Source organism: Camelus dromedarius, chromosome 3 (genome assembly GCF_036321535.1).
Source record: "Camelus dromedarius isolate mCamDro1 chromosome 3, mCamDro1.pat, whole genome shotgun sequence".
Lineage (NCBI taxonomy): Eukaryota > Metazoa > Chordata > Mammalia > Artiodactyla > Camelidae > Camelus > Camelus dromedarius.
The window spans coordinates 91262431-91274448 of NC_087438.1; the positions used below are offsets into that span (position 1 = coordinate 91262431).

A 12018-nucleotide genomic window follows, 5' to 3' on the forward strand; every position below is an offset into this window, starting at 1 on the left:
AGTACAATGAATAGGACGACAATAATAACTAAACATAAGGACAAATTTCTCTGTAACAAATTTAAGAGTGGTTACTCAAGTTTTCCAATTTGCTTCATGAAGCTCCAAAATTTCCATTTTAAAAATCACATCATTGTTGGAGCAAGGTCCCCCCAAAAAATCACACATTAAAAGTGTGTTGGCAAGCAATTCTGATACAATCCCCTTTTGACATCCTTAGCCTTGCACCCCTACCCCAGAAGAAAATGCTACTTTGAAATAAAGTATTATCTGTTTGCCCATGAGACTGTTTCCTAGCTTAGCTGAATCCTTAGTCCTTAATTTAAAGGAAATATGATGCAATTCAATTTTAATGCAGCAGTTGGGTTTTAGGAACAAAAGCTATATGTGAAAATAAGAGTTTGAATGCCATTTGAAGACGTCATTTAAATACTCATGGATCACATGTGCATAGGTAGTCACCTCTGAAGGCTTGGCCACTTTTTTAGTAAGAGTTATGACTATACCTATCAAGCTCCCCCCCCCCAAAAAAAGGGTAAATACTACAGATTGCTCTCTGGAGCATTCTAAGGAATGACAGACACATTCCAATTGAGTCCACTCTGATTATAATTGCTGCAATCCCCTAAGTATAGATATTACTCTCTCCTCAAAGCTCTGCTTTACAACCCAAAATCTCTGTTTCTTGCCTAGGGTGTCAAAAGCTACAACTCTTTATTTTTCCTTGGGCTGGAGATCCTCTACATCTCCCCCCTGAATCTAAAGAGGAAAAGACATCAAGGGCTTACTTTTATTTAGAAATATTTTAGATTCCCATCTTCATCATTATAAACACATATTGAAATTTTGTAAAGTAGCCAAAAAGGGAAGTATAATTATCACCTATAAAAAGACACTTGCCAGATGATGTATTATTTTAGACACCAGAACTGAAAGCTAAGAGACCATCATTATGAGAATCTGTTCATTTGAATTATCTATGACAAATTCAATGATAAAGGGGAGAGCTTTATGTGCCAGGCAAACATCTAGGTCAGCAATGAATTAATTCTAGACCACTTTATTGAAAAGACCACATTTTATTAATTAGTATTATTAAATGTTGTGGTCTCAGATTTAGCATGTATAATTAATCTAGGTATGCTTGTGTGAAAAATCAAGTATTACTGTAAATTTGGAAGAGCTATATTTTTATTAAATTATGGTTAAAAATAACTATTTTTTCTAACTCTATTAGAAAGAAGAAAATACACAATTAACTTAAACAGCATATACAAAATTGATACCTTCAAGAAGTCTTATAGCTCAATCTAGCCAGACCTTTCAATTTACAGATGAAGAAAATGAACTATAGAGATATTAATTTATCATTTCTGAAATCCTGGATAAAATAATGAGAATTAAATTCATGCCACAGAAGAGAAAACTAAATCTCTAGATTACATAGATGCAAAGAGTATAAAAGAAATACACTCTAGGTTAGTTCCTAACAACAAAAATAACAAACTCAACTAGAAAAAGAAAGGTGAGATTATTGGAAAGATGCAGATTTTTCATATTAGAGTAATAATTCTCAACTCTAGCTGTCCATCAGAATCAGGTGCTGAGGTTTTCATTTTTTGTTCCTCAAAACCAGATAGCTAACCCTTTTTCTAGGGTGAATCAAGCATATCTGAAATTTTTCTTGCAATTTCTTAACACATACCTAGTGATTACAATATCTGGCAAGTTTGAACTTTTCATCTACACTTAAAACTGAATTGTAAACAATTTAGATAGCAGAGCCATGTAATATGACAACACATGTACATAATCACAGTGGATAAAGTTTCTCAAATCTAACAATAATTCAAACCTAAGATTACTCCTTTCTCTTATGCTGATTTCTGGATCCTGATAAACACTTTTCCTTTTAATTGAAATGTCCTTCCCCCATGCCTTTGCCTGGATAACTCCCATTTATTTCTAAAGATGTAACTGAAGTATCAAAACTCTGTAAGGCATTCCTGACAGCCTGCCCCTTGCCCAGACTAAGTTAGGAGCCCTTTATCTGAACCTCTATGCACAGGTCTATCACAGAACACTTTACACAGTGAACTACAACAGATGATTTTCTTGACTATTCTCTCAGTAGAACCTGTGTCTTTTAAGGGCAGAATATGGGCTTTTTTTTTTTTTTCAATCCCTAGCATTTTTCAATAAAAGTTTGCCAGACGAATTTTGGAAGAGAACCTAATTTGAAAGAAATACATGTAACACTGCTTTAAAATGCCTAAACTTTTCTGGGCAAGAGACAGTCTGACACGTTAAACTCTAGTTAGCATAAAGCAGATATAAGCAAACATGTTTTTTCCTACTATGCTATCTAAGCAGTCTCTTGAACAATACTATTTTCTTATGCTGGCTAAGCCTCAATCAGCATGTATTCCACCCAGGCCATGCTCCACCAGGCACATTTAATATTCAACACAAAAAAATTTTAATTTAAAATATTTATCTCTGCTGTTTCTACAATTCTCTTGTAAGCCTAATATCAATACTAATAAACTGTGTACATAAAATTGAGCGCAAAAGGCAAAGGAAAAAAGGAAATCAATGACAGCTGAGCGATCTCATCAAAAATTGGATTAATACATGAACCTGTCATTACCAGAGCGTGCTATGCCGCTGTCTCTGTCCTCATTCAGCTCTCTTCCAGGCATGTCCATTGGGTTGCTGTGAACTGTGAATCAAGACAAAACTGTGACTTATAAAATTTATCAGTGCTATTCAGGTTGATGTTGTTCCTTTTAAATAGCAAATTAAATCATGCTCATCTCATTGCATTCCTTTATTTTTTCAATAGCATGGCACAAACCCAACACCAAGAGCTATTACTCAGTTGAACAAGCTTTAAGATCTATCTGATGATTTGACATATAATATGAAAATAATCTATGATATAATATCTAAAGAAGCAAGGTATGACTAAAATAAGTATTTTAGAAGCATATTCGATGATATAGGAAGATATTCATAATATACCAGTAAATGAAAAAAGAAAAAGCTACTGACCAGTAAGAATGATGGTTGCTGGGACTAAGTGACTGGTATAAGATGGTATATGATACTATTCTGCCTATAGAAATATATGCTTAAAAGTTTTAAGTAAACTAAACAGTATAATCTCAATTTTGTTTTTTTTAAAGGAAGCTATTTCTGGCTGATAAGATAGATAATATATTTTTTGCCTATTTTTCCTATTTTCCAATTTTCTATAATATATATGCATTGCTTATATCTCATATTTGTAAGGATAATAAGTACTAATTAAAATAAGAAGTTGGATACAACTTCTGGATAAATAAGCCATGAACACACTCCATAACCCATATTTTAATGATATAAACAAACATATTCATATATGACTTTTACAGAACATAATGGTGCTTGTTCATCTAAATCTTAGCTCCAAGAGAAATCATTCTTATGGAATAGTGTAGATCAGAAGTTTTACAGTAAGAGGATTTTTCTGCAATTGATGAACTATGATACAAAAGCTACTCAGCCATGGAAACAAGATAGTTGTCACATTAGAAACTCCAACCAGTATTACAAGAGATAATATTCATAATTCATTTTGGTTCAGAATTCTGAAGTTAAAATCATTATTACATAATGAGATAAGAAATGACAAACTGAAATTTCATAAAAACGTCAATTCAACTGATAACTTAGTTTCTGAAAACTTCAAGAACATATTCAGTAGAAAGATAGTAAGTTCTTACACTTCCTAAGCAGTGTTTTCTTAACCACACCTTCCACAACTGCATTTCTCTACTCTCTTGTTTCCACAGCTTTACTATGGATTTGAGCCGCTGGGGCACACCGACTAGTCTACCCACACAGCACATGGCAAACCTGCAAAGAAAGAGGCGCTCCTGATCAGGCGGAGCGGACCCTGTTCAGAGAATGCCCGCCTGGGGCTGCAGAACTGTGAAAGACCTACACAGCAAAAACGTAAAATACATATGAAAGAAGGCTGTTAGAGAAGCCAAAATGGGTCAGGAATAAAAGGTGAGCTAAGGCAGCAAAAAAGCAGACCAACAGATATGGACGGAAACTTTTAAACTAAGTAAGAATAATTTAAGCAGGGTTCCCATTTTTGAAACATGATGGTTTCCCTCTGGTCATGGCCTATATCAAACATAACAATTTCACGCCTATTTAATAATAAATTCATATATAACAATAAAAATAAGCTTTCACTATACAAGGTAAATATTATTTTCAACGTTCAATCCTTTCTAAATCTAAAATAATGTTTTTAAAGACTCAAAAAAGCACAGTAATGTTATCTATATAATTTGACATTTGTCAAATAAATTTATCTTTTAAAAAGTCAGTTTACAGATTACAGTATTCTTCAGTAAGAAGAAAACCACCTAAGCACCTGGCTGGAAAAACAGAACACAACATAAAACAAAGAGCAAATAGAGAAAAGAGGATCTACTGACAAGTAAGTATGAAATGGGTTTTTCTAAACTAGTGATAATTTACAAAGTAATGGAAGAAACCAAAGTTCCTAGAACAAGGGTCAGCCACTGTGGAAGCAGGAATGCTAGTGCAGCCCGTCAGGGCGAGACTTCCAGCTGTCCAAGAGAAGTGGTTGCCACACACTTGACCAAGAGAAGAGTCTGAAGACCCAGAGAGGGTAACATTACAGCCTGGAAGCAAGCAGCTCAGTTACCTGTTAATTATGCTTAATCAAAATGGCCTAAATAGGGGCTTTTCTGTTTTAAAAAAGTGAGAAATGTATTTTTCAAATTGCGAGTAGATATTTTTCTATAACAAGAGTTTCTATAATTATAATATATGTGCAGTAATCCTTCCATGTTTCTTTGCTCAGCTCTCTTTCTTCAATTTTTCCTAGATACTTCAAAATTTATCTGCTCTCTTTAAACTTCTCTACCACCCCTTCCTTATTCTCAGCGTGTGACTTTGTCTCCTACAGTATGCATATGTATATGTATGTAGAGAAAATTCACCAAATGGGAACTCTCCTTTTCCTACCACGCTATCTCCAGACTTAATTCTTACCCATCCTTGCCTTCCTCCTACCTGAACAGTCACAACACGTAACATTAGTTGAGCCTCTCTAAGTGCAGGGACTTAGTGAAAAATCCCATGAAGTCCCGCCCTTCCTCCCTTCCAAAGCTAATTCTAAGTCAGCCAAAAACTCACTTTAGCAGTATCACCTCTACCTCTAACCTTCAAAAATCTTACTTTACCAATATCACCTCTATCTCAAACCTTAACCTCCTTTATAACTTTCTTTTCCATCAACATTTAAATGCAGTCAGAACTCTTCGACTTTTTCCCCGTATATCTAATTCTATAGTTCAGTAGTTCTTAAAATGTGGTGCAAGGCAACCCTTTCAGGGGGTCTGTGAGGATGTTGCTTTTCTATCTATGTATCTATGTAAGACTAGGTTTCTTAACACACTTCAACCAAAACAACATATTATAAGAGACTGAAAGCAGAAGCAAATATGAGAACCCAGCTGTTTTCTATAAAGTCAGACATTAAAAAGATCTGCAAAACTATAAAGCAATGCCACTCTTCTAAGTTTTTCTCTCTTAGAAAATAGTTATTTCAAAACATATGTTATTTATATTAACATGAAAGGGGTCATTAGTGTTATTTTGTAATGAAATAGTAAATACTTTTTAAATTTTCTGAATGTTAATTACTAATAGAGTATATATCAACAAATGTAACCTACATACACAAAAACTCTCTGTGGTCTTCAGTAATTTCTGTGTGTAAAGGGGTCCTGAGATCAAAAAGTTTGAGGACCACTGCTTACATCTTGGAAAAAAGACTAACTTCTGAGTCTTTCCTCAACTCTAGCTTCTATTCTCCCCTCTGAAACTGCTCACATAGGCCACCAAAAGCCTTCCTGCTGCCTAGTGCAGTCCATACTATCTTATATTACCTTACATCATATTTGATGCTGATTACATTACACTTTGAATTTTTCTCCCTCAGTTCTCATAACACATTCTAAGTTTTTTTTTCCCCCTCAGGCTCCTTTACATGCTTCTCTTCCTCTACTTCTTTAAAGGTAGCATTCCCCAGGATCCCATCCTCAACAATATTTCCTTCTCATTAATTCTTTACTTTAGATTATCATTTGTATGCTAATAATTCTCAAATTCATAGTAGAAACAGCTAGTAATCTAAAAAATAATTGTGCTCTCCCTTTCATAGTATGAAGCAGTCTCTCAGAAGCCGCGATCCTGCTAGGGACTGTATTTCTCAAATTTCCTTATACATAGGTGAAGCCATAGGATTAGTTACCAACAATGGAATGTGAACAAAAGTGTTATCACTTTCAAGCTGAGGTGGTTTTGAAGTGGATATATGCAATCCCTTTCCACTGGCTTGGTGCAGCTGAGCACAGCCTTGGAGTCTGCATGCTTAAAAGGTAGAACTCCAAGAAGGAAAGAAACTGGACCTCTAAAACACCGCTTTAAGGAAAACTGCTTATCAATGAGTAACACCCTTTTGGACTTCACATGAGTGAGAAAAAAACCTCTTATTGTTTCCAAATTATTATACATTCATTAACTTTAATGTTATAGCAGCTACCACCACAATACATCTATCTCCCTAAGTATAATGGGTATCTTCACTTGATATCCTACCAGTACTTCCAATTCAACATGGCTAAACCTAAAATCATCAGTTCTCCATTTCTTATGTTTCTACCAGTGAATGGAACCAATATCCATGCAATTACACAACCAGATAGCTAAGTGCCACCCTTGATTCACACTTTCCCCTCACCTCTTCTAATTGCCAAGTCCTGTTCACTCTATTTCTCTCAACAACTCTTTATTCTCACTTACCCAATCTTACTCTAGGTCCCCATTATCTGTCATTTCGATCATCATAAGCAGCCTTCTAATGTGGATCTTTCCTCAGTCCCACTGGCTCATGTAATTAGAATGTTCTTTGTCAGATACAAATCTGATCTGATCGTGTTTCTATGTTTTGAAAACTTCTTTGTGGTGGCCTTGAGAAAGCATCACAAAGCTCTCCAGCTATAAGATCTGCAAATGACCAAGTGCCCCAGCTGCTGTGTACTTAAATTCACTGCCAAATTTGTGCAAGGCCACATATCCCATAAGCTGCTCCTAGCCAATGACTGAACACAGCAGGTATAGTAAGACAAGCTGGTCCATTCTGGCAAGACATGGGTCACTTCTGACAACCAATCTTCACTCAAAGATTCATCCATGGCCTTATCAAACCTTCCCTGGAGCACGTGGCAGGCTGGGATACGTCCACTCAACCTTTTGCTTCTTTCACTCAAGGTCAGATTTGCACCACAATTTGAGGACCTTCTCGACCCTTCCCAGCTCTCTTTCTCATCTCTCTCACAGTCATAATAAAATCCCTGCATGTTTAACCCTGTCTTAGAACCTGTTAAAAAACAGGTAGAGGACCCTAACTAACATACCCTCACTGGTACCCAACTGCTCAAAGCATAAGTCCACATTCCTTATGGAATTGTGGGGCCCACAATGTTGTTCATGATCTGGCCCTTGTTCATTTCTTTATTTCTTTTCACTTTCTTTACTCATATCCACACTGTGCTCCACCCACATGGATTTATTCACTTTCTTTCCACACTCAGTGAACTCTTGCCCTTAGGTCTATGCACATGCTATTGCTTTTTCCTAGAACATTTCTTTCCCCAACCATCGGGCTAATTCTTCAAGTTTATGTCTCATTTCTTTAAGGAAGACTCTTCTGACAAGCCAAGACTAAATTAGGCGCTCCTCCTCATTTCTATCACATCATGCTTTTAAAATTGTCCAAGAATTAACTACAGTATGCTGCAGCTGTATACTGTGTTGTGTTACTTGTCTGACTTTCACTAACTATAAATCAACTGAGGCAGGAATTATTTCTGGTTCATTTAAAGAAAGTAAGAAATGGTGCTCAAATATCCTTTTTTTTTTCTTTTACTGTTATCATTTTATTTTTTTTAACATTTTTTATTGAGTTACAGTCATTTTACAATGTGTCAAATTCCAGTGTAGAGTGCTCAAATATCCTTGATGCACAATTAAGAACGTGCAAATAAAAGCCTTTCATTATTTGAAGTCTGTGCTTTGTTAAATGCATTATTTTCCTATTCTATATTAGAACAGAGAAGAGGGGTATATTTAGCATCTGTAGTGTACTTTACCTTTATATATGATCGTAGATTTCTACTATTAAAATACATAGCTTTTAATAAGTCCTTTTAGCTTAGAAAAGTGCCAAATTATAAAGAAAAAAGATTGTTATTTCTGTCACATTTTTATTTCATTAAAACAAATGAAATAATTAATCAAATGAGAAGAAAAAGCAAAACTTCCATTTTTCTATAAAATGCACACTTTCTAAAGTACATGGCTGACACTGTAACTAGCCCACGGTAGGTATTTAATAAATGGTTGCTATTTGAATAAACATGAATTATAAAAAACATTAGAATGCTATACTGTTAAAGGTGGGGGAAAAACTGTTTTCTACTAAAATATTTAATATTTAGTTATTAAAATTAATTACAAATAAAAATTTTCACTAAACAAGAATGTGAGCAGAATATTTATCCTATTTTGACTGCTGTCCACACTCTGACACACTACCATTCCTGGAAATACAGTCAGCAGCAATTTAGTTAATCTTTCTATGATAAAACAAAGGACCAGAAACTTCAGAAATAGTTTGTCACTTTAAAATGTTAAACTGAAGTAACAAAAACAATAAACTAACAAAATTACTAAGTAAGTTTTTTAATAAACATTTTAAGGAATACCAAATTTGAATATGTGCTCATCTGAATTATAGGTCACAAAAATGAGCACCATTTTAAAATTACTTTTATGATTAGAGAAGAGAGAGGGAGAAAGTTTAATACTGGTCTTCCTCAGCTGAAATAGTCAAGAGAGGTAGTAAGAGCTTTTTATATCAACAAAAGTGCCTTCCAAAGATGCATCAAAATTAAAAATAAAAACCAAATTAGGTATTTCTTCAGCAGTTCAATCGTTACAGATACAAAATAAATGTTCAGATATATGAAAATTATATTTTTCAAATAACACAAGTATTACACATACCTGCAATTTAAATCCCTTTTATACTTCTAGTATTTTAAATTCTTTGGTCTTCTAACAGATCTAAGTTATTAAGAACATTTAAAAAACTTATAAAATCAATTTACCTATATTTCCAAGTAGTCCATTAATAACTGTGTTATTGTCAGCCTTTAATGTACTGTTGTCCTGATTGATGAATTCAAGACTGTCCTGCAGCCTAGAGGGGAGGAGATAAAAATAAATTCCAAATTCACTTTATGCTCTTAATAGCAATTCTTTGTATATCTCAACAAAATTTTAAATGCAAAACACTTCAAGTTTTAAGTTTCTCTATTAGTACTATTAAACCAACTAATCATTTAAATCAGAGGTTGGCAAACTACAGTCTGAATGTTAAATTCAACCTGCTACCTGTTTTTATAAAGGTTTATTAGAATACAGTCACATCCAAATGTCTGTCAACAGATGAATGGATAAAAAAGATTGTCGCATTTATAGACAACAGAATGCTATTCAGCCACGAAAAAAAGGGAAATCCTGCGATTTGCAACAACATGGATGGAACCTGAGGGCATTATACTAAGTGAAATAATTCAGAAAGAGAAAGACAAACACCATATAATATCACTTATACGTGGAATCTAAGAAAAGCTGAATTCAGAGAAACAGAGAGCCAAGTGGTGGTTACCAGGGAATGGGAGTGGGGGAAATGGAGACATAATGGTCCTAGGGTACAAACTTTCAGTTATAAGATTAACAAGTTCTGGGTATCTAATGTACAGTAAGCTAATTATAAATAATAATACTGTACTGTATACTTAAAAGTTGCTAAGAAAGTACATTTTAAATGTTCTCACCACAAAAAGGAAATGGTAATTATGTGACAAGATGGTGAGTTTAGCAAAGGCTATGGCAGTAATCATTTTGCAATATATAAATATATCAAATCAACACACTAAACACTTTAAACTTACACAATGGTATATGTCAATCATATCTCAATGAAGCTGGGGAGAAAAAAATCTAGCCTCCATAAACTTTCAAACTTAAGGGACAGAAGAAAATCTGAATTTATGCTGCAATCCTGAGAGCAGTGTATTCGTTTTCATACTGTGCAAATGTTAAATAGTTCATTTCTCCTTTCATCCATAACTACTTACGTATTGAGACTTCCACAGATACTGCTGCCAGTCCGTGCAGTAAAAACTTTGCTGAGCATAAGCTGTGGAGGAGAACTATGAAGAAAAAGAGAGGGACAGAGAGAGATCAAAACTAATGTACAAGAGCCTTTTCAATTTATCATAAAGTATAACTCAGAGATGTCACAGTATAGATACAATAGCCATAAAAACTAAATATCCTAAAATGAATTCAATAACAAAAATCAGAAAATCCCTCACCGGATCTGATGAATTTTTAAGGTGGATCCTTTGTAGCTCATTGCTACCGAGCCAAACATCATCTCTCCAAGCATATTGGCATCAGAAGAGCACCGAGAACCCTAAACAATAAGCATAACATTAACAAAACTGCAGAATTTAAAACCTATTTCAAATACTGATTTTTATCAAAAGTTCCTTTGCTCTAGTTATTCTGTATGTTTTTTAAGTGATTCTACATTGTATACACTGTTCTGCAGCTTGCTTTCTTCATTTCACAATGTCTTACAGATCTAACCACATGGTTATTCATAGACTCCTTTTAAGAGTTGCACGGTATTCTACTGTATGAAAATACCACAGTTTATCAAGCAAGTTCTCCTTACTGACGGGCATTTAAGTCACTTTCTGGTTTTTGCTACTACAAAGATAAAGCTCAAATGAACATTCTTAACTATCTTATGCATATGCAATACTTCTGCAGGAAAGATAACAAGAAGTAGAATCCACTGAACGTGAAGAACAGATTTTATCACCCTTATTGTGCAAAGAAGGCATTCACAAATGGGGTAACTCGAACGTATTTTACATTTTTTTAAAAAAGGACTTGTTTTAAACATTAGAATGTCTTATTTGCAAAGCACTCTGATTAAAAAGTTATTCCTTTCCATTATTGTTTAATTGTCCTCCTAAGTGTCAAAAAATCTAAAAATTAACTCATCCATTTGGTTACTATTTAGATACTGTGATAAATTACCACTGGTTAACTACTAAATATCTTATTCCTTATTTTTTGAAGTTCAATTTGTTTCAGGGAAGCAATGTGCCCAACTGAAAAAAAAGATTGCATTTCAGAGTTTCCCTTGGAAAAAAGAGATTTAGTCAGTCGCTATATCAAAGAAGTAAACCAATGGCTGGAGGGGCTGCTTCCAAAGCTATCCATTTAAATCCATGCAACACAGGCCTGGTCAATGGGATGTAAGTGTGTCCTTGGAGATGGAGATGCCATATTAGGACCACAAGGCAACAAGTATGTACACATTAACTCTTGCTAAGTAGAAAGATAAAGAAACCTTGGTCTCTAAGCCCATCTTGAAGCCCATATATATGCCTAGATGGCCTACCTCCAGACTTGTTATATGAAGAAAATAATCCCTAATTTGTTTAAGCCACTGTTTCAGAGGGTGTCCCAATGCAAGTCCTAGCTGATACAATTACATAACAAAACAATTGACAAGGAAGATGACCTAAATAACTATCTAAGACAGTACATGAGGATTATGCACAAATTTCACTAAACCATTCCATCAAAGAAAATCAAGAATTAGGAGTTTTTTAAAAATACTTAAAAGATTCTTCTGAAGATAACAATAAAGTGATGAGGACACCTATTTTCTAGTGGAGGCCAGGGAATACGTCTACATACTATTTTTCTTTTTATAACATGGTTCTTCTACTCTTGTGCTTGTTTACTGCCCGCCTTGGATTAAAAAAAAAATCT

The 12018-nt window shown here is 34.4% G+C and overlaps 1 protein-coding gene across 2 annotated transcripts in view; it reads right to left on the reverse strand.

Annotated features, from left to right (window-relative positions):
* Nucleotides 1-12018, reverse strand: part of FNIP1 (folliculin interacting protein 1) — a 111991-nt gene that overhangs the window by 38533 nt on the left and 61440 nt on the right. Inside the window, exons 4-8 of one of the 2 annotated variants that reach the window (XM_010981179.3) lie at nt 10539-10639; nt 10299-10373; nt 9264-9355; nt 3901-3984; nt 2651-2722 (exon numbers count right to left, since the gene is read on the reverse strand). In XM_010981179.3, coding sequence (XP_010979481.1) covers nt 2651-2722; nt 3901-3984; nt 9264-9355; nt 10299-10373; nt 10539-10639 — 424 coding nt within the window. The remainder of the gene's footprint in view (nt 1-2650; nt 2723-3900; nt 3985-9263; nt 9356-10298; nt 10374-10538; nt 10640-12018) is intronic. The other variant, XM_010981188.3, reaches the window with a different exon arrangement.